The sequence below is a fragment of the Oncorhynchus nerka genome, unplaced genomic scaffold, assembly GCF_034236695.1.
Source record: "Oncorhynchus nerka isolate Pitt River unplaced genomic scaffold, Oner_Uvic_2.0 unplaced_scaffold_1688, whole genome shotgun sequence".
NCBI lineage: Eukaryota > Metazoa > Chordata > Actinopteri > Salmoniformes > Salmonidae > Oncorhynchus > Oncorhynchus nerka.
This window is the reverse complement of record NW_027039631.1, coordinates 14,330-38,208: the sequence shown is the minus strand read 5'-3', so window position 1 is coordinate 38,208 and position 23,879 is coordinate 14,330. Positions and strand designations below refer to the sequence as shown.

General features: G+C 51.5%; 1 protein-coding gene across 1 annotated transcript in view; it reads right to left on the bottom strand.

Moving 5' to 3' along the window:
• Positions 1-23,879, bottom strand: part of LOC115126579 (liprin-alpha-1-like) — a gene marked incomplete at its 5' end in the record, with an annotated part of 39,393 nt that overhangs the window by 2,000 nt on the left and 13,514 nt on the right. Inside the window, 15 exon segments of the mRNA XM_065015115.1 lie at positions 131-198; positions 528-696; positions 1,110-1,178; positions 1,355-1,530; positions 2,686-2,783; positions 3,149-3,324; positions 5,935-5,961; positions 7,826-7,888; positions 8,637-8,837; positions 10,807-10,888; positions 12,026-12,037; positions 20,291-20,384; positions 20,511-20,689; positions 21,197-21,321; positions 21,744-21,773. Of these exon segments, the coding sequence (XP_064871187.1) occupies positions 140-198; positions 528-696; positions 1,110-1,178; positions 1,355-1,530; positions 2,686-2,783; positions 3,149-3,324; positions 5,935-5,961; positions 7,826-7,888; positions 8,637-8,837; positions 10,807-10,888; positions 12,026-12,037; positions 20,291-20,384; positions 20,511-20,689; positions 21,197-21,321; positions 21,744-21,773 (1,560 nt within the window).

The window sequence follows — 23,879 nt, the reverse complement described above, 5'->3', positions numbered from 1 at the left end:
AGACCACAGAGGCACAAGAAGCTGCTTGAACAGAAGAGATCCACTGTGAAGTGTGTGTGTGTGCGTGCGCGTGTGTGTGTATATGTGTGTGTATGTGTGTGTGTGTGTGTGCGTGCGCGTGTAAACTTACTGTGTTGTGTTAGCAGGAGTATGTCCTGACTGTGGCAGTGTCCAGCCTCTGTATTGCAGACTGACTCCCTACATCCCCACAGCAAAACCACATGCAGAAACATGCTGTTAGTTAGTCACTCACAATCTCCAGCATAACACACCCACCACGCACACTAGAGCTGGGAAAACACGAAACCATTGTTGAAAGCATAGTGTATCGGTCTCCGTAACAAGACCGAGATAAAGCCACAGCGGTGCCTTGCCTAATAACACACACCCACCACACACACTAGAGCTGAGAAAACACAAACCCATTGTTGACAGCATATTGTGTATCGATCTCCGTAACAAGACGCAGCGGTGCCATGCCTAATAACACACAGACACAACGAGCCCTCATTCCCCCCTTGCCCTACCGTCCATGTGGCTCCTTTTCGGCTGCGTGGAGGGGGACGCTGCGTTGCTATTGGTCAGTCTGAAGTTGGCGGGCAGGGTGTCGGCTGAGCCCGGGGACATCCCCCGTGCGTCTTTGGGCCGGAACTTCTTCCTCCAGGAGGGAGCGCGCCGGAAGTTGTTATCGTCCTCCTGGAAGAGATTCAGAGAGAGGAGGAAGCAGGAAGGAGATAAGGATGTGCATATACATGGAGGAGTGATTTAGAAAGTGTGTGTGCGTGAGTGTGTGTGTGTGTGTGTGTGTGTGTGTGATCTTCAGAAAGTGTGTGTGAGTGTGAACGATTTAACAAGTGTGTGTGAGTGCGCACGTGTGAGTGAGTGTGCGTGTGCGAGTGAGTGTGTGTGTGTGTGCGTGTGAACGCTTTAACAAGTGTGTGTGAGTGCGCGCGTGTGAGTGAGTGTGCGTGTGTGTGTGCGCGCGTGTGAGTGTGTGTGTGCGTGAGTGTGCGCGCGCGTGTGTGTGTGTGAGAGTGTGCGCGTGTGAGTGTGTGCGTGAGTGAGCTTCAGAAAGTGTGTGTGTGGTCCATCATATGTGTGTGTCTCACCTCATCCAGTCTCCTCTCTGTACCGATGGCCAGTAGACTGTTGTACTCACTCTCCAGAGCTGCTCTCGCCTACAACACAGGAAGGAGGGAGAGACAGAGAAAGAGACAGTCCATGAATGAGAGTCTCCTCTCTCTTCGGAGCGGAGGAGACGAGAGCTGACGTCTCAGCTGGGAGCGCCGTTTGACTGCCAGGGTGGTTCACCGCCACCCACCAATGCTGGTAGTGTGTGTGTGTGTGTCCCTACCTGTGTGTTCTGCATGGGGATCTGCAGCAGTAGGGCCAGAGCGTTGTGGTCGAAGGTTTCATCCAGGGCCAGCAGGGCTCCGTGCACGCCGCTCTCCAGCAGGTTGTTACTGTACTCCTTCAGCCCCATGGCCTGTACCCAGCTGATCACACGCTCGTTGCTCCACACCAGCACGTCTGCTCAGGGTACACAAAATGGTAACCAGTTGGTACAGAAACGTTTGGGGAATGATCAGGGAACACATCCAAAGAGACAGTCAAAATAATTCCTCTGTGAGAAAATAAAAAATCGGGAAGGACTGAAATTAAGTTGACATTTTGTTGCCCCCCCCCAGTGTAGTAGAGCGATATGATCAGGAAATAAATCCGGAGGAAAAGTCCAAAGAAATCCAATGTACAAACAAACCTATAATTTCTAAATGTGTATATGGACACACTAGAAGGAAAAATAATGCACACTTCAGATTCTCCCATAGTGTAAATTAGCTTAGCGTAGCTGACACTTCAGATTCTCCCATAGTGTAATTAGCTTAGCGTAGCTGACACTTCAGATTCTCCCATAGTGTAATTAGCTTAGCGTAGCTGACACTTCAGATTCTCTCATAGTGTTATTAGCTTAGCGTAGCTGACACTTCAGATTCTCTCATAGCGTCATTAGCTTAGCGTAGCTGACACTTCAGATTCTCCCACAGTGTTATTAGCTTAGCGTAGCTGACACTTCAGATTCTCTCATAGCGTTATTAACTTAGCGTAGCTGACACTTCAGATTCTCTCATAGTGTTATTAGCTTAGCGTAGCTGACACTTCAGATTCTCCCACAGTGTTATTAGCTTAGTGTTGCTGACACTTCTAATTCTCCCATAGTGTTATTAGCTTAGCATAGCTGACACTTCAGATTCTCTCATAGCGTCATTAGCTTAGCGTAGCTGACACTTCAGATTCTCCCACAGTGTTATTAGCTTAGCATAGCTGACACTTCAGATTCTCCCATAGTGTTATTAGCTTAGCATAGCTGACACTTCAGATTCTCCCATAGCGTTATTAGCTCAGCGTAGCTGACACTTCAGATTCTCTCATAGCGTCATTAGCTTAGCGTAGCTGACACTTCAGATTCTCCCACAGTGTTATTCGCTTAGCGTTGCTGACACTTCTAATTCTCCCACAGTGTTATTAGCTTAGCGTAATTAGCTTAGCGTAGCTGACACTTCAGATTCTCCCATAGTGTTATTAGCTTAGCGTTGCTGAGCTAACTAAATGAGTGAATCTGAACAGTGTGGTCATTTCTCCCTTCGGTCGACTGTCATTTTCTCTCACCGTTATCCCAGCTGTTACCTTGCAGCTCCAGCTGGGTCTCGTCACGCCTCCTCTCCAGCTCCTTCCTGTCGTAGTTCAGTCTCCTCAGACACATCACCCCACACTGGAAACTGTTCCTGTTACACAGACACATTTACTGGTTAAACATTTAGACAGAAACAAAATTAACATCCCTAGTTGTCCATGGCACCATTTTGGCCCTTAATAGTGGGAACTGTCCACCATTTATTTTGGCCCTTACCTATGGAAACTGTAAACCATTTTGGTTCCTAATACCTGTGGAAACTGTCCACCATTTTGGTTCCTAATACCCGTGGAAACTGTCCACCATTTTGAGCTTTTTACCTGTGGAAACTGTCCACCATTTTGAGCTTTTTACCTGTGGAAACTGTCCACCATTTTGAGCTTTTTACCTGTGGAAACTGTCCACCATTTTGAGCTTTTTACCTGTGGAAACTGTCCACCATTTTGAGCTTTTTACCTGTGGAAACTGTCCACCATTTTAAGCTGTCCCCTCATGTCCTTCTTGGTGAGGTGGTCCAGCATGCGTGCGTCTACCAGAGACTCCATGAAGTAGGACCGGTACTGGGGCAGACCCAGGCTGGGCAGCCACTCGTTACCAATCCACTCATGGTTCATGTCTCCATACGCCAGCGTCTGTGGGAGGGACAGGGGCTAGGTCAGTGTTTGGAGTCTATTGAAGAGTCAAAAGTTAGTGGGGGATGGCTACCATCGCTATGAAAGAAAAAGGCTAGGTGGGAAAGTGATGGAAATCACCCCATTAAAATCTAGAGTGTGCACGTGTCTGTACGTTCATGTCTGTGTGTAAGTTACAGCAGGTTTAAGAGCAGCTACGACCACAGATCAGAACTAGGGCCAGTGAGAGAACTAGACTGATCTGTGTGTTCTGATAGGTGGGAGGTCAGAGAACTAGACTGATTTGTGTGTTCTGATAGGTGGGAGGTCAGAGAACTAGACTGATTTGTGTGTTCTGATAGGTGGGAGGTCAGAGAACTAGACTGATTTGTGTGTTCTGATAGGTGGGAGGTCAGAGAACTAGACTGATTTGTGTTCTGATAGGTGGGAGGTCAGAGAACTAGACTGATTTGTGTGTTCTGATAGGTGGGAGGTCAGAGAACTAGACTGATGTGTGTGTTCTGATAGGTGGGAGGTCAGAGAACTAGACTGATGTGTGTTCTGATAGGTGGGAGGTCAGAGAACTAGACTGATGTGTGTGTTCTGATAGGTGGGAGGTCAGAGAACTAGACTGATGTGTGTTCTGATAGGTGGGAGGTCAGAGAACTAGACTGATGTGTGTGTTCTGATAGGTGGGAGGTCAGAGAACTAGACTGATGTGTGTTCTGATAGGTGGGAGGGAGAGAACTAGACTGATGTGTGTTCTGATAGGTGGGAGGTCAAGAACTAGACTGATGTGTGTTCTGATAGGTGGGAGGGGAAGGAGTAGACTGATGTGTGTTCTGATAGGTGGGAGGTCAGAGAACTAGACTGATGTGTGTTCTGATAGGTGGGAGGTCAAGAACTAGACTGATGTGTGTTCTGATAGGTGGGAGGTCAGAGAACTAGACTGATGTGTGTTCTGATAGGTGGGAGGTCAGAGAACTAGACTGATGTGTGTTTCTGATAGGTGGGAGGAAGGAACTAGACTGATGTGTGTTCTGATAGGTGGGAGGGAAGGAAGTAGACTGATGTGTGTTCTGATAGGTGGGAGGTCAGAGAACTAGACTGATGTGTGTTCTGATAGGTGGGAGGTCTGATGTGTGTTCTGATAGGTGGGAGGGGAAGGAAGTAGACTGATGTGTGTTCTGATAGGTGGGAGGGAAGAAGAACTGATGTGTGTTCTGATGTGGGAGGGGAAGGAAGTGTTCTGATAGGTGGGAGGTGTGTTCTGATAGGTGGGAGAAGGAACTAGACTGATTTGTGTGTTCTGATAGGTGGGAGGTCAGAGAACTGGGAGAGAGAACTAGACTGATGTGTGTTCTGATAGGTGGGAGGTCAGAGAACTAGACTGATGTGTGTGTTCTGATAGGTGGGAGGTCAGAGAACTAGACTGATGTGTGTTCTGATAGGTGGGAGGTCAGAGAACTAGACTGATGTGTGTTCTGATAGGTGGGAGGTCAGAGAACTAGACTGATGTGTGTTCTGATAGGTGGGAGGTCAGAGAACTAGACTGATGTGTGTTCTGATGTTCTGATGTGTGTTCTGATAGGTGGGAGGTCAGAGAACTAGACTGATGTGTGTTCTGATAGGTGGGAGGTCAGAGAACTAGACTGATGTGTGTGTTCTGATAGGTGGGAGGTCAGAGAACTAGACTGATGTGTGTGTTCTGATAGGTGGGAGGTCAGAGAACTAGACTGATGTGTGTTCTGATAGGTGGGAGGGGAAGGAAGTAGACTGATGTGTGTTCTGATAGGTGGGAGGGGAAGGAAGTAGACTGATGTGTGTTCTGATAGGTGGGAGGGGAAGGAAGTAGACTGATGTGTGTTCTGATAGGTGGGAGGGGAAGGAAGTAGACTGATGTGTGTTCTGATAGGTGGGAGGGGAAGGAAGTAGACTGATGTGTGTTCTGATAGGTGGGAGGGGAAGGAAGTAGACTGATGTGTGTTCTGATAGGTGGGAGGGGAAGGAAGTAGACTGATGTGTGTTCTGATAGGTGGGAGGGGAAGGAAGTAGACTGATGTGTGTTCTGATAGGTGGGAGGTCAGAGAACTAGACTGATGTGTGTTCTGATAGGTGGGAGGTCAGAGAACTAGACTGATGTGTGTTCTGATAGGTGGGAGGTCAGAGAACTAGACTGATGTGTGTTCTGATAGGTGGGAGGTCAGAGAACTAGACTGATGTGTGTTCTGATAGGTGGGAGGGGAAGGAAGTAGCCTGATGTGTGTTCTGATAGGTGGGAGGGGAAGGAAGTAGACCAACTGTAAACAACTTCTAAACAGCAGAGGCTTCTAATAAATCTCTCCTGTCTGTGGCTCCTAAACAGGACATCCGAGTCGATGTCGGTCCGCCACCACAAGAGTTTGATGAAGAAGTCTTATCACAATGTGTATAACTACATTATTCTAGCTGCAATATCCTCCGTCTCCGATACCTCCAGATTTGCATGCAGGTTAAATGTGCAGCGGACTAAAGTAAACGGAGACCAAGAGCCATACTGTTGTCAGAGCATCCGTGCAAGGAAACCAAAAAAAAACTATCCTCATCGTCTACCACAGCCAGAGAAAAGAGACAGACAGGGGTGTTGCAAACCTGGGCCCAGCTGCCCTCGTCATCCTCCTGTTGTTAGCATGGTGAGAGAAGAGAAGCGGGTTAGAGTTAGTGACTGTGGCAGTGCTGGGTTCGGCAGCTCAACATCAACATGCTACTTAACCAGTGTTAATGTTAAGACAACTGGACATGCAACCAACAGCTCATGCTTTAGGCTACATTGGCGTCCTGTTGTCAATGAACCTGGGATTGATCTAGAATTCATTTTAATAGGATCTAATACCACTATTTGACCCGTTGAAGCATCCATTGTACCACATGTATTAGTAAATCCCAGGTTGAAACAGGACTGTAAATACAGCACTGAGCTGTAGTGTTTAAATGAAATACAGTTTTATAACTTGACAAACAGGGGCCTGCGAAAGTATTCCCCTTTGGCATTTTACAACCTGGAAATAAAAATATATTTTTTTGGGGGAGGGGGGTTGTATCATTTGATTTACACAACATGCCTACTACTTTGAAGATGCAAAATATTTTTTTCTTGTGAAACAAACAAGACAAAAAAAAATGAAAACGTGAGCGCGCATCACTGTTCACCCCCCCCCCCCCAAAGCCACCTATTGCAGAAATTACAGCTGCAAGTCTCTTGGGGTATGTCTCTATAAGCTTGGCACATCTAGCCACTGGGATTTTTGCCCATTCTTCATGGCAAAACTGCCCCAGATCCTTCAAGTTGGATGTGTTCCGCTGGTGTACAGCAATCTTTAAGTCAAACCACAGATTCTCAATTGGATTGAGGTTTGGGCTTTGACAAGGTCATTCCAAGACATTTATATGTTTCCCCTTAAACCACATGCTGCCACCACCATGCTTCACTGTGGGGTGGTATTCTCGGGTGATGAGATGTTTAGGGTTTGCGCCAGACAGCGGTTTCCTTTATGGCCAAAAAGCTACATTTTAGTCTCATCTGACCAGAGTACCTTCTTCCATATGTTTTGGGAGTCTCCCACTTTTGGTGAACACCAACGGCTTAAAGTGGTCCTTAAAGTGGTCCTATGGACAGATACTCTAATCTCCGCTGTGGAGCTTTGCAAGCTCCTTCAGGGTTATCTTTGGTCTCTTTGTTGCCTCTCTGATTAATGCCCATCTTGCCTGGTCCGTGAGTTTTGGTGGGCAGCCCTCTCTTGGCAGATTTGTTGTGGTGTCATATCCTTAAATAATGGATTTAATGGTGCTCCTTGGGATGTTCAAGGTCTCTGATATTTTCTTTTCATAGTCCAACCCTAATCTGTACTTCTCCACAACTTTGTCCCTGACCTGTTTGGAGAGCTCCTTGGTCTTCATGGTTCCCCTTGCTTAGTGGTGTTGCAGAGGTATATATACACTGAGATCATGCGACAGATCATGTGACACTTAAATAAAAGTCCACCTGTGTGCAATCTAACAAATGATGTGACTCCTGAAGGTAATTGGCTGCACAAGATCTTATTTAGGGGCTTCATCACAAAAGGGTGAATAGATATGCACGCATCACTTTTCCGTTGAATTTATTTAAATTTGAAACATGTTATTTTTAAATTTCACTTCACCAATTTGGACTATTTTGTGTATGTCCATTACATGAAATCAAAATAAATCCATTTAAAATTACAGGTTGTAAGGCAACAAGGCCTGAAACATAAAGACAAGACAAATCTAATGTTAGCTTTTGAACAGAAATTACTGGTTAAGTCAGTACTGAACTTAGCCTTCAACCAAACTGACAGACACACAGAAACACACGTACTGACACCAAAAGCCCAAACCAAGATACAGACATGGACAAACAGGGCCGTGAGAAAAGTACACACAGGGAGTAACACCCAACTACCAACCAGATCACTACCAGTCGCCTGCGTCAGTGACTGCCCAATGGCTTGGGGAGACTAACCGTGGAGGGCGTGGCCGCAAGGCACTCCAACTCTTCGTGCGTGACCCACACGTTCCCCGTGGACTGATCATGTGACAACCCCAAGAGTCACCAGTGATGCAAGCGTGTGAGAGGAAAGGGAGGAGGGAGAGGAGAGGGAGGAGGAGGAGGGAGAGGAGAGTGAAGAGAGGGAGGCAGGGGTGTGAGGATTTGTTTATATTAAAAACAGAGGGAGGATGGGAAGGAAAATAAGACCAAACAGCATTGTTATTATCACATCACATGATTCAGAGAGAGAGAGTAAGAGTTAGAGAGAGACACAGAGAGAAAGAAAGAGAGAAAGAAAGAGAGAGAGAAAGAGAGAGAGAGAGAGAGAGAGAAAAAGAGTGAGGCCCCAATCAGGGAAGTCCTTGTGAGTGAGTGACGCTCCGTGAACTCTGATTGGTGGAAAGGTTACAGTGAGAAACGTTATTAGCTGGTTAGAGGAGTGACAGCAGCATGCTCCAATCAGGTGGTGAGGAGAGGAAGAAGAGGGCAGGGTCCTCCAGGGTCCAAGGCTGCACTGGACTTCTTTGGCCCGTCTTAACTTTGGAGCTACCAGTATCTTTGTTGTGTGTGTGTGTGTGTGTGTGTGTGTTTTGTCTTGTGTGTGTGTTTTGTCTTGTGTGTTTGTGTGTGTGTTTTGTCTTGTGTGTGTGTGTGTGTGTTGTCGTGTTTGTGTGTGTGTGTGTTGTCGTGTGTGTGTGTGTGTTTTGTCTTGTGTGTGTGTTTTGTCTTGTGTGTGTGTGTTTTGTCTTGTGTGTGTGTGTGTGTGTGTCTCTCTCTCTCTTACGGTTCTGGAGGTCGGGGGGGCAGAGGGGGAGGTGAGAGACATGATCTCCTGGATGGCCAGTCTCAGTTTGAGGCGGTGCAGGGGGTTACTGATGCCAATCTCCCTCTGGATCTCTGTGTCCGACAGAGCAGACATGATGGCACCACTCTTCACATTGGCACGACACGCCGCCACGTACCAGGCTGGCATACCCACCCACAGCTACAGAGGAGACAGAGGATGACACAGAGGATGGCAGGGGAGGATGGCAGGGGAGGACACAGAGGATGGCAGAGAGGGGACAGGAGAAAGGATTGGGTTATTTTTGTGTTTTGAATGTGTGCGCGTGCACATGAGAGTGATGGTGTGTGTGTGTACATGTGAGTGTGATGGTGTGTGTGTACATGTGAGTGTGATGGTGTGTGTGTACATGTGAGTGTGATGGTGTGTGTGTACATGTGAGTGTGATGGTGTGTGTGTACATGTGAGTGTGATGGTGTGTGTGTACATGTGAGTGTGATGGTGTGTGTGTGTACATATGAGAGTGATGGTGTGTGTGTGTCCATGTGAGAGTGATGGTGTGTGTGTGTACATGTGAGAGTGATGGTGTGTGTGTGTCCATGTGAGAGTGATGGTGTGTGTGTGTCCATATGAGTGTGATGGTGTGTGTGTGTGTGTACATATGAGAGTGATGGTGTGTGTGTGTCCATGTGAGAGTGATGGTGTGTGTGTGTCCATATGAGTGTGATGGTGTGTGTGTGTGTGTACATATGAGAGTGATGGTGTGTGTGTGTCCATGTGAGAGTGATGGTGTGTGTGTGTCCATGTGAGAGTGATGGTGTGTGTGTGTCCATGTGAGAGTGATGGTGTGTGTGTCCATGTGAGAGTGATGGTGTGTGTGTCCATGTGAGAGTGATGGTGTGTGTGTCCATGTGAGAGTGATGGTGTGTGTGTCCATGTGAGAGTGATGGTGTGTGTGTGTGTGTGTACATATGAGAGTGATGGTGTGTGTGTGTACATATGAGAGTGATGGTGTGTGTGTCCATGTGAGAGTGATGGTGTGTGTGTCCATGTGAGAGTGATGGTGTGTGTGTGTCCATATGAGAGTGATGGTGTGTGTGTGTCCATATGAGAGTGATGGTGTGTGTGTGTCCATATGAGAGTGATGGTGTGTGTGTGTCCATATGAGAGTGATGGTGTGTGTGTGTCCATGTGAGAGTGATGGTGTGTGTGTGTCCATGTGAGAGTGATGGTGTGTGTGTGTCCATATGAGAGTGATGGTGTGTGTGTGTCCATGTGAGAGTGATGGTGTGTGTGTGTCCATGTGAGAGTGATGGTGTGTGTGTGTCCATATGAGTGTGATGGTGTGTGTGTGTGTGTATACATGTGAGAGTGATGGTGTGTGTGTGTGTCCATGTGAGAGTGATGGTGTGTGTGTGTCCATATGAGTGTGATGGTGTGTGTGTGTGTGTACATATGAGAGTGATGGTGTGTGTGTGTACATATGAGAGTGATGGTGTGTGTGTCCATGTGAGAGTGATGGTGTGTGTGTGTCCATATGAGAGTGATGGTGTGTGTGTCCATGTGAGAGTGATGGTGTGTGTGTCCATGTGAGAGTGATGGTGTGTGTGTCCATGTGAGAGTGATGGTGTGTGTGTCCATGTGAGAGTGATGGTGTGTGTGTGTCCATATGAGAGTGATGGTGTGTGTGTGTCCATGTGAGAGTGATGGTGTGTGTGTGTACATGTGAGAGTGATGGTGTGTGTGTCCATGTGAGAGTGATGGTGTGTGTGTGTCCATGTGAGAGTGATGGTGTGTGTGTCCATGTGAGAGTGATGGTGTGTGTGTCCATGTGAGAGTGATGGTGTGTGTCCATATGAGAGTGATGGTGTGTGTGTGTGTCCATGTGAGAGTGATGGTGTGTGTGTCCATGTGAGAGTGATGGTGTGTGTGTCCATGTGAGAGTGATGGTGTGTGTGTCCATGTGAGAGTGATGGTGTGTGTCCATATGAGAGTGATGGTGTGTGTCCATATGAGAGTGATGGTGTGTGTGTGTACATATGAGAGTGATGGTGTGTGTACATGTGAGAGTGATGGTGTGTGTGTGTACATATGAGAGTGATGGTGTGTGTGTACATATGAGAGTGATGGTGTGTGTGTCCATATGAGTGATGGTGTGTGTGTGTCTCACCTCCAGCCAGACCACTACAGTAGGGCCGTCCCACTGGGCAAAGGGAAGACTCTGCCTGCGAGCCTCCTCCAGCAACTCATGCCTATAACAACACACATGGTTAGAGAGAGAGACACACACACACACACACACACACACAGAGAGAGAGAGAGCCCGTTTCACCTAACACACACCTCAACCTGCACACCATGAAAACACAGTACCTCACACACACACATGCACACACACACTGTTGTAAACATGCCGAGGTAAAAGAGAGAGAAAGCTGAGGATTTTAACCCTGCGGCAGGTCAGACCTAGAGAGAGAGGGAGAGAGAGAGAAAGACCGACCCCAGATCATTTCCAGAACATTCTGGCCAGGTAAACAGGTCAGAAGTTTAAAAGCTGGTGACCACTTCAAAGCTTGGCAGGAGTCCCATTTAAATCAATACATTTGGTGGACACTCCTGTTCCTCAGTCTAGAAGGAGACCCACCTTTATGCCAAGCCACTGTTACATAACCAGTATCTTTGTGGCCAACAGACTAAAGGCATCATGGGAAATGGAGTTCACACAACGGTTCAATACTAGGGGAAAACGTGTGTTAGAATGCATCCATAAGACAACAGTCAGTAGAGGACAGAATACATGCAGCAAAATACATGGGAAAAAAACCTTCAGATAGTTTGTCTATTTTTGTGTGTAATATATTTTGGTCCACAAGATGGCAGCATCCACTACTTAATTCTAATAGCAGCATCACATTAACCTGTGGAAAGATCCCACTAGTATCTGACCTAGAAACCTAGAAACCACTAGGACTGACTCCGTGTCTTAGTGGTCACTTCCAGGGTTGTTAGTCTACATCTGTGTTTACCAAACACGTGACAAAATATAACATTTGAATTCAGGAAGTACACTGAAAATCCTATTCTCTACCGTGCTTTTCAAATTAGGACATTTTGGAATTGAGTTTACTTTCTGAATTGAAATGGAATTGACACCAACCCTGATAAGATCATCCTAGAACCTTAACACCGGAAGAGGTTCAGAGAAAGCTTTGTAAAAACGGCAGGTAGACACATTCCTGTTAGTTGAGATGGTACTTTAGGTATAGCAGAGAGGAAAACACATCAGGTCTGAGGAGAGCTGGTGAGGAGAGCTGGTGAGGGCAGCATGAAGCCAACTGTTTAGAGCCAAAGAGGGCAAAGCAACAAGCAACATGGAGGAGATGACTCACCCTGTCGTTGGACTACAGATGGAATGAGAGAGGGATGAAATAAGAGTCAGAATCAGCTAAATAAAAAGAACTGAAGACAATTAAAAATAACCTAACTAGGCATAGGAGAGCTCCTGGTGGCGATGGCCAATGAGAACCAAGCTTGGACTCCTGGTGGCGATGGCCAATGACAACCAAGCTTAGACTCCTGGTGGCGATGGCCAATGAGAACCAAGCTTGAACTCCTGGTGGCGATGGCCAATGAGAACCAAGCTTGGACTCCTGGTGGCGATGGCCAATGAGAACCAAGCTTAGACTCCTGGTGGCGATGGCCAATGAGAACCAAGCTTAGACTCCTGGTGGCGATGGCCAATGAGAACCAAGCTTGGACTCCTGGTGGCAATGGCCAATGAGAACCAAGCTTGGACTCCTGGTGGCAATGGCCAATGAGAACCAGTCTTTGACTGTATCAAACTAACGTAGATCTATCAAAATGGTCATTAAATGATTGCTTCAAAACACCAAACTAATTCAACCGCCTTATATTTGAAAGTTATACAGCTATGATCAAGTCACCCCTAGATTACCTAAAGGAAAAAGGGGACATTAGTTCAGAATGAATGAAAGTGAAATGGAAGCCTGGCTGATACACTGCATCACATCAAGCTGAACTAGAAGCATGAAGCTGTACAAACACATAGGGCTGGTTTCACAGACACAGGTAGAGTCCACCTCTGCACTAACAAGCATTCATTAATAGGAGACCGGGAAACTGGCCCTTACAAAATCACATCCTGGCAGTGTGGCTGAGGAGCTACAGTGAATTGTATGACGGGAGATCGAGTTTGTGTGGACGGGACGGGCATGAGACCAGGACCCTGGGAGGGACAGCATGGGGCATGAGACCAGGACCCTGGGAGGGACAGCATGGAGCGGAGGACATGAGACCAAGGAGGGACAGCATGGAGAGGGGGCATGAGACCAGGGAGGGACAGCATGGAGCGGGGGCATGAGACCAGGGAGGGACAGCATGGAGAGGGGACATGAGACCAGGGAGGGACAGCATGGAGAGGGGACATGAGACCAGGGAGGGACAGCATGGAGAGGGGACATGAGACCAGGGAGGGACAGCATGGAGAGGGGACATGAGACCAGGGAGGGACAGCATGGAGAGGGGACATGAGACCAGGGAGGGACAGCATGGAGAGGGGGCATGAGACCAGGGAGGGACAGCATGGGGCATGAGACCAGGGAGGGACAGCATGGAGCATGAGACCAGGAAGGGACAGCATGAGGCATGAGACCAGGGAGGGACAGCATGGGGCATGAGACCAGGGAGGGACAGCATGGAGAGGGGGCATGAGACCAGGGAGGGACAGCATGGAGAGGGGGCATGAGACCAGGGAGGGACAGCATGGAGAGGGGACATGAGACCAGGGAGGGACAGCATGGAGAGGGGGCATGAGACCAGGGAGGGACAGCATGGGGCATGAGACCAGGGAGGGACAGCATGGAGCATGAGACCAGGAAGGGACAGCATGAGGCATGAGACCAGGGAGGGACAGCATGGGGCATGAGACCAGGGAGGGACAGCATGGGGCATGAGACCAGGGAGGGACAGCATGGGGCATGAGACCAGGGAGGGACAGCATGGGGATGAGACCAGGGAGGGACAGCATGGGGGATGAGACCAGGGAGGGACAGCATGGAGAGGGGGCATGAGACCAGGAGGGACAGCATGGAGAGGGGCATGAGACCAGGGAGGGACAGCATGGGGCATGAGACCAGGGAGGGACAGCATGGAGAGGGGACATGAGACCAGGGAGGGACAGCATGGGGCATGAGACCAGGGAGGGACAGCATGGAGAGGGGGCATGAGACCAGGGAGGGACAGCATGGAGAGGGGACATGAGACCAGGGAGGGACAGCATGGGGCATGAGACCAGGGAGGGACAGCATGGGACATGAGACCAGGGAGGGACAGCATGGAGAGGGGACATGAGACCAGGGAGGGACAGCATGGAGAGGGGGCATGAGACCAGGGAGGGACAGCATGGAGAGGGGGCATGAGACCAGGGAGGGACAGCATGGGGCATGAGACCAGGGAGGGACAGCATGGGGCATGAGACCAGGGAGGACAGCATGGAGCGGGGCATGAGACCAGGATGGGACAGCATGGAGCATGAGACCAGGGAGGGACAGCATGGGGCATGAGACCAGGGAGGGACAGCATGGAGAGGGGACATGAGACCAGAGAGGGACAGCATGGAGTGGGGGCATGAGACCAGGGAGGGACAGCATGGAGCGGGGACATGAGACCAGGGAGGGACAGCATGGAGAGGGGACATGAGACCAGGGAGGGACAGCATGGGGCATGAGACCAGGGAGGGACAGCATGGGGCATGAGACCAGGGAGGGACAGCATGGGGCATGAGACCAGGGAGGGACAGCATGGGGCATGAGACCAGGGAGGGACAGCATGGAGCATGAGACCAGGGAGGGACAGCATGGAGAGGGGACATGAGACCAGGGAGGGACAGCATGGAGCGGAGGACATGAGACCAGGGAGGGACAGCATGGAGAGGGGACATGAGACCAGGGAGGGACAGCATGGAGCGGAGGACATGAGACCAGGGAGGGACAGCATGGGGCATGAGACCAGGGAGGGACAGCATGGAGCATGAGACCAGGGAGGGACAGCATGGAGAGGGGACATGAGACCAGGACGGGACAGCATGGAGCATGAGACCAGGGAGGGACAGCATGGAGAGGGGACATGAGACCAGGGAGGGACAGCATGGAGCGGGGACATGAGACCAGGGAGGGACAGTATGGAGAAGGGGACATGAGACCAGGACCCAGGGAGGGACAGCATGGAGAGGGGACATGAGACCAGGACCCTGGGAGGGACAGCATGGAGAGGGGACATGAGACCAGGGAGGGACAGCATGGAGCGGGGACATGAGACCAGGACCCTGGGAGGGACAGCATGGAGAGGGGACATGAGACCAGGACCCAGGGAGGGACAGAATGGAGAGGGGACATGAGACCAGGGAGGGACAGCATGGAGAGGGGACATGAGACCAGGGAGGGACAGCATGGAGAGGGGACATGAGACCAGGGAGGGACAGCATGGAGAGGGGACATGAGACCAGGGAGGGACAGCATGGAGAGGGGACATGAGACCAGGGAGGGACAGCATGGGGCGGGGCATGAGACCAGGGAGGGACAGCATGGAGAGGGGACATGAGACCAGGGAGGGACAGCATGGGGCGGGGACATGAGACCAGGGAGGGACAGCATGGAGAGGGGACATGAGACCAGGACCCAGGGAGGGACAGCATGGAGAAGGGACATGAGACCAGGACCCTGGGAGGGACAGCATGGGGCATGAGACCAGGGAGGGACAGCATGGAGAGGGGACATGAGACCAGGACCCAGGGAGGGACAGCATGGAGAAGGGGACATGAGACCAGGACCCAGGGAGGGACAGCATGGAGAGGGGACATGAGACCAGGACCCTGGGAGGGACAGCATGGAGAGGGGACATGAGACCAGGGAGGGACAGCATGGAGCGGGGACATGAGACCAGGACCCTGGGAGGGACAGCATGGAGAGGGGACATGAGACCAGGACCCAGGGAGGGACAGAATGGAGAGGGGACATGAGACCAGGGAGGGACAGCATGGAGAGGAGACATGAGACCAGGACCCAGGGAGGGACAGAATGGAGAGGGGACATGAGACCAGGGAGGGACAGCATGGAGCGGAGGACATGAGACCAGGACCCTGGGAGGGACAGCATGGGGCGGGGACATGAGACCAGGACCCTAGGAGGGACAGCATGGAGAGGGGACATGAGACCAGGGAGGGACAGCATGGGGCATGAGACCAGGGAGGGACAGCATGGGGCATGAGACCAGGGAGGGACAGCATGGGGCATGAGACCAGGGAGGGACAGCATGGGGCATGAGACCAGGGAGGGACAGCATGGAGCATGAGACCAGGGAGGGACAGCATGGAGAGGGGACATGAGACCAGGGAGGGACAGCATGGAGCGGAGGACATGAGACCAGGGAGGGACAGCATGGAGAGGGGACATGAGACCAGGGAGGGACAGCATGGAGCGGAGGACATGAGACCAGGGAGGGGACAGCATGGGGCATGAGACCAGGGAGGACAGCATGGAGCATGAGACCAGGGAGGACAGCATGGAGAGGGGACATGAGACCAGGACGGGACAGCATGGAGCATGAGACCAGGGAGGACAGCATGGAGAGGGACATGAGACCAGGGAGGGACAGCATGGAGCGGGGACATGAGACCAGGGAGGGACAGTATGGAGAAGGGGACATGAGACCAGGACCCAGGGAGGGACAGCATGGAGAGGGGACATGAGACCAGGACCCTGGGAGGGACAGCATGGAGAGGGGACATGAGACCAGGGAGGGACAGCATGGAGCGGGGACATGAGACCAGGACCCTGGGAGGGACAGCATGGAGAGGGGACATGAGACCAGGACCCAGGGAGGGACAGAATGGAGAGGGGACATGAGACCAGGGAGGGACAGCATGGAGAGGGGACATGAGACCAGGGAGGGACAGCATGGAGAGGGGACATGAGACCAGGGAGGGACAGCATGGAGAGGGGACATGAGACCAGGGAGGGACAGCATGGAGAGGGGACATGAGACCAGGGAGGGACAGCATGGGGCGGGGCATGAGACCAGGGAGGGACAGCATGGAGAGGGACATGAGACCAGGGAGGGACAGCATGGGGCGGGGACATGAGACCAGGGAGGGACAGCATGGAGAGGGACATGAGACCAGGACCCAGGGAGGGACAGCATGGAGAAGGGACATGAGACCAGGACCCTGGGAGGGACAGCATGGGGCATGAGACCAGGGAGGGACAGCATGGAGAGGGGACATGAGACCAGGACCCAGGGAGGGACAGCATGGAGAAGGGGGACATGAGACCAGGACCCAGGGAGGGACAGCATGGAGAGGGGACATGAGACCAGGACCCTGGGAGGGACAGCATGGAGAGGGGACATGAGACCAGGGAGGGACAGCATGGAGCGGGGACATGAGACCAGGACCCTGGGAGGGACAGCATGGAGAGGGGACATGAGACCAGGACCCAGGGAGGGACAGAATGGAGAGGGGACATGAGACCAGGGAGGGACAGCATGGAGAGGAGACATGAGACCAGGACCCAGGGAGGGACAGAATGGAGAGGGGACATGAGACCAGGGAGGGACAGCATGGAGCGGAGGACATGAGACCAGGACCCTGGGAGGGACAGCATGGGGCGGGGACATGAGACCAGGACCCTAGGAGGGACAGCATGGAGAGGGGACATGAGACCAGGGAGGGACAGCATGGGGCTGTGTGTGAGAGAGCGAGTGGCAGTGTGCTACACGGCAGGGTGAGCATAGAGCAACACAGGGCTGTTACAGTGCTGGGGGCAGATCTACAACGGACATATAGAACACACAAGCATAAACAGCAGCATGGCTGGAGCCATCAACCAGACCTATCTGAGCAAGATTGACCTCTCTAGTACAGCAAGATCTATGGTTGATCGAGATTCATATCTATTCGATGGAAGCAGAAAACACCAGTCCCTCTACTGTTAACGAGACGGAACCAGTCCCTCTACTGTTAACGACGGAACCAGTCCCTCTACTGTTAACGAGACGGAACCAGTCCCTCTACTGTTAACGAGACGGAACCAGTCCCTCTACTGTTAACGAGACGGAACCAGTCCCTCTACTGTTAACGAGACGGAACCAGTCCCTCTACTGTTAACGAGACGGAACCAGTCCCCCTACTGTTAACGAGACGGAACCAGTCCCTCTACTGTTAACGAGACGGAACCAGTCCCTCTACTGTTAACGAGATCGGAACCAGTCCCTCTACTGTTAACGAGACGGAACCAGTCCCTCTACTGTTAACGAGACGGAACCAGTCCCTCTACTGTTAGCGAGACGGAACCAGTCCCTCTACTGTTAACGACGGAACCAGTCCCTCTACTGTTAACGAGACGGAACCAGTCCCTCTACTGTTAACGAGACGGAACCAGTCCCCCCTACTGTTAACGAGACGGAACCAGTCCCTCTACTGTTAACGAGACGGAACCAGTCCCTCTACTGTTAACGAGACGGAACCAGTCCCTCTACTGTTAACGAGACGGAACCAGTCCCCCTACTGTTAACGAGACGGAACCAGTCCCCCCTACTGTTAACGAGACGGAACCAGTCCCCCCTACTGTTAACGAGACGGAACCAGTCCCTCTACTGTTAACGAGACGGAACCAGTCCCTCTACTGTTAACGAGACGGAACCAGTCCCTCTACTGTTAACGAGACGGAACCAGTCCCTCTACTGTTAACGAGACGGAACCAGTCCCTCTACTGTTAACGAGACGGAACCAGTCCCTCTACTGTTAACGAGACGGAACCAGTCCCTCTACTGTTAACGAGACGGAACCAGTCCCTCTACTGTTAACGAGACGGAACCAGTCCCTCTACTGTTAACGAGACGGAACCAGTCCCCCTACTGTTAACGAGACGGAACCAGTCCCCCTACTGTTAAGCGGAACCAGTCCCCTACTGTTAACGAGGGCGGAACCAGTCCCTCTACTGTTAACGAGACGGAACCAGTCCCTCTACCAGTCCCCCTACTGTTAACGAGGAACCAGTCCCTCTACTGTTAACGAGACGGAACCAGTCCCTCTACTGTTAACGAGACGGAACCAGTCCCTCTACTGTTAACCGGAACCAGTCCCTCTACTGTTAACGAGCGGAACCAGTCCCTCTACTGTTACGGACGGAACCAGTCCCTCTACTGTTAACGAGACGGAACCAGTCCCCCTACTGTTAACGAGGACGGAACCAGTCCCCCTACTGTTAACGGAAACCAGTCCCCCTACTGTTAACGAGACGGAACCAGTCCCCCTACTGTTAACGAGACGGAACCAGTCCCCCTACTGTTAACGAGACGGAACCAGTCCCTCTACTGTTAACGAGACGGAACCAGTCCCTCTACTGTTAACGAGACGGAACCAGTCCCCCTACTGTTAACGAGACGGAACCAGTCCCCCTACTGTTAACGGAACCAGTCCCTCTACTGGAACCCAGTCCCCCTACTGTTAACGAGACGGAACCAGTCCCTCTACTGTTAACGAGACGGAACCAGTCCCTCTACTGTTAACCGGAACCAGTCCCTCTACTGTTAACGGAACCAGTCCCTCTACTGTTAACGGAACCAGTCCCCCTACTGTTCGCGACTGAACCAGTCCCTCTACTGTTAGCCCAGACGGAACCAGTCCCTCTACTGTTAACGAGACGGAACCAGTCCCTCTACTGTTAACGAGACGGAACCAGTCCCTCTACTGTTAACGAGACGGAACCAGTCCCTCTACTGTTAACTAACCAGTCCCCCTACTGTTAACGACGGAACCAGTCCCCCTACTGTTAACGAGGGAACCAGTCCCCCTACTGTTAACGAGGCGGAACCAGTCCCCCTACTGTTAACGAGACGGAACCAGTCCCCCACTGTTAACGAGAGCGGAACCAGTCCCCCACTGTTAATCGAGGCGGAACCAGTCCCCCCACTGTTAACGAGGCGGAACCAGTCCCCCCACTGTTAACGAGACGGAACCAGTCCCCCCACTGTTAACGAGACGGAACCAGTCCCCCCACTGTTAACGAGACGGAACCAGTCCCCCCCACTGTTAACGAGACGGAACCAGTCCCCCCACTGTTAACGAGACGGAACCAGTCCCCCCACTGTTAACGAGACGGAACCAGTCCCCCCACTGTTAACTCCCCCCACTGTTAACGAGACGGAACCAGTCCCCCACTGTTAACGAGACGGAACCAGTCCCCTACTGTTAACGAGACGGAACCAGTCCCCTACTGTTAACGAGACGGAACCAGTCCCTCTACTGTTAACGAGACGGAACCAGTCCCTCTACTGTTAACGAGACGGAACCAGTCCCTCTACTGTTAACGAGACGGAACCAGTCCCTCTACTGTTAACGAGACGGAACCAGTCCCTCTACTGTTAATCTAGACGGAACCAGTCTCTCTACTGTTAACTAGACAGAACCAATCTACCACAAGTACGGTCTACTGTTAACTAGACAGAACCAGTCTATCTACCACTAGTACTATCTACTGTTAGACTGGTTCCATCTAGTTATCTTCCACTAGTACCACTACTGATGTATCTATGTTGCATCTCTGACAGAAGTGGTGACAAGATGTGGAAACACCTACTTCTTCTGCAGTTTCCTGTTCTTCTCAGCGGGGCCGCCTAGTTTGCCCAGCCCCGGTGCATCCTGGGGAGAGGTCTCTGCCTCGGGGGTACCAGCTGTGAGGAGAGATGGAGGGTCAGAGGTTAAAGTCGGTGCAGGTAGTCCCTTCCTGTTTCAGCTTGTATTCTTCTGTTTGCTGCCTAATGAACTTGAACCAGCAGGCATGTTTTGGGGGGGCTGACCTTGGCTGCCAGGGGACTCCTTGCTCCCTGGGGGGCCTGGCCGTCCCTTCTCCTTCTTGCCGAAGAGGCGCCCGATGGAGGACTTGATGCTCTTCTTCTTGGCTGCCTTGTTCAGAGAGTCCTGACTGCTGTTACTGCTGCTGGGGTTACTACCCTGGCCGTCCTGTAGGGTGGTCATACTGAGACAGAGAGAGGAGGGGTGAGAGGAAGAGAGAAAAGGGGAGCGAGAGAGAGAGAAGGGGGAGCGAGAGAGAGAGAAGGGGGAGCGAGAGAGAGAGAGGGGGAGCGAGAGAGAGAGAAGGGGGAGCGAGAGAGAGAGAAGGGGATCGAGAGAGAGAAGGGGATCGAGAGAGAGAAGGGGAGCCAGAGAGAGAAGGGGAGCCAGAGAGAGAAGGGGGAGCGAGATAGAGAAGGGGAGCGAGAGAGACAAGGGGAGCGAGAGAGACAAGGGGATCGAGAGAGACAAGGGGATCGAGATGAGCATGAACGATAGAGAGATATACAGAGAGAAAGAGAGAAAGCGAGGGAGAGAGATGTGGATAGATAGATTGAAAGATCAGAAACAGAGGGATGAAGGGATGGATGAACGGGACAGATAAGAGAACGACAGAAGGAGAGAGAGAGAGAAACATGGCTATTGTAGAAAACAGAGTGAGATATTGGTTAGGCAGAAAGGGGCTTCCTACCTGCGGATGTCCCTGATGTCCTCATGGCTGGCAGTGTGGCTGGCCCCCTTGTGCAGGCGCATGGAGCGCGGGGTGGTGGGAGGAGACGTCTCACACTGGATTGTGGTCTTGTCGTCCTGGGCAGACTAGACATAACACAGGGACACTCAGTCAGTCACTGTCTTCTAACGGGAAAAGGGGTAGAGGGGTAGAGCTTTTTTAAGCGTCTCCTCCCTCTCTGTATTGAGTGGATGGGGAGGACAGAGGAGAAGACAGACTAGTTCTTCAACCTGGAAAGAAGAAAATAACAGTCTCCCCTCACTTTGTGACATGTTCATTTCAGGATGTTCAAGACACTCAGGGTTTGGGAAGTGTAGAGGTGAGACACGTGTGACGGGGGGGGGGGGGGGGTCAAGGTTTGAGGAAGTAAGGAAGTGTGGGGTTGGGAAGTCACGTTTTAGGGGTGGTGTAGAGACTAGACTACAGGTTATGGTTGGGAAGGTGCAGGCAGGCAGGCAGGGTAGAGGTCAGAGAGAGAGAGCAGTAACTAGCGTGGTCTCTAGATTACCTTCCTGCGGTGCTTGCGCAGGTCACTAGGCTGAAGCATGGCAGCGGAGGAGGAGAGAAGAGAGACGTTAGATACACTACCAGCAGAACAGAAAGCTCAGCACAGGCACACACACTACACAAGGTGTGTGTAGAGGGAGAGTGTCTTCCAAAGAGACACACACACACACACACACACACACACACACACAGAGAGACAGACACACACAGAGAGACAGACACACACAGAGAGACAGACACACACAGAGAGACAGACAGACCTGTGAAAAAGTAAAGTCCAACATGCAGTTGAGGACAAAACTGTGGAAATCAGGTCGACCATGTTACATACAGTCCTCTACTGTCTGTCTCCCCCCCACCACCCTACATCACTCTATTGTCTCCCCCCTACCACCACCCTACATCACTCTACTGTCTGTCTCCCCCCCACCACCCTACATCACTCTACTGTCTCCCCACCACCACCCCCCACCACCCTACTGTCTCCTCCTACCACCACCCTGCATTACTACATCACTCTACTGTCTCCTCCTACCACCCTGCATTACTACATCACTCTACTGTCTCCTCCTACCACCACCCTGCATTACTACATCACTCTACTGTCTCCTCCTACCACCACCCTGCATTACTACATCACTCTACTGTCTCCCCCCTACATCACTCTACTGTCTCCTCCTACCACCACCCTGCATTACTACATCACTCTACTGTCTCCTCCTACCACCACCCTGCATTACTACATCACTCTACTGTCTCCCCCCTACATCACTCTACTGTCTCCTCCTACCACCACCCTGCATTACTACATCACTCTACTGTCTCCCCCCTACATCACTCTACTGTCTCCTCCTACCACCACCACCACCATCTGCATTACTACATCACTCTACTGTCTCCTCCTACCACCACCCTGCATTACTACATCAGTCTACTGTCTCCTCCTACCACCACCCTGCATTACTACATCACTCTACTGTCTCCTTCTACCACCCTACATTACCACATCACTCTACTGTCTCCCCACCCACCACCCTGCATTACTACATCACTCTACTGTCTCCCCCCTACCACCACCCTGCATTACTACATCACTCTACTGTCTCCCCCCTACCACCACCCTACATTACTACATCACTCTACTGTCTCCCCACCCACCACCCTACATCACTCTACTGTCTCCCCACCCACCACCCTGCATTACTACATCACTCTACTGTCTCCTCCTACCACCACCCTGCATTACAACATCACTCTACTGTCTCCTCCTACCACCACCCTGCATTACAACATCACTCTACTGTCCCCCCTACCACCACCCTGCATTACTACATCACTCTACTGTCTCCCCACCCACCACCCTACATCACTCTATTGTCTCCCCCCTACCACCACCCTGCATTACTACATCACTCTACTGTCTCCTCCTACCACCACCCTGCATTACTACATCACTCTACTGTCTCCCCCCTACCACCACCCTGCATTACTACATCACTCTACTGTCTCCTCCCCCCTAACACCACCCTACATTACTACATCACTCTACTGTCTCCTCCTACCACCCTGCATTACTACATCACTCTACTGTCTCCTCCTACCACCACCCTGCATTACTACATCACTCTACTGTCTCCCCTACATTACTACATCACTCCACTGTCCCCCTACATCACTCTCTGTCTCCCCCTACATTACTCCACTGTCCCCCCTACATCACTCCACTGTCTCCCCTGCATTACTACATCACTCTACTGTCCCCCCCCTACTACCACCACCCTGCATTACTACATCACTCTACTGTCTCCTCCTACCACCACCCCTGCATTACTACATCACTCTACTGTCTCCTCCTACCACCACCCTGCATTACTACATCACTCTACTGTCTCCTCCTACCACCACCCTGCATTACTACATCACTCTACTGTCTCCTCCTACCACCACCCTGCATTACTACATCACTCTACTGTCTCCTCCTACCACCACCCTGCATTACTACATCACTCTACTGCCTCCACCCCCCTACCACCACCCTACATTACTACATCACTCTACTGTCTCCCCACCCACCACCCTGCATTACTACATCACTCTACTGTCTCCCCCCTACCACCACCCTGCATTACTACATCAC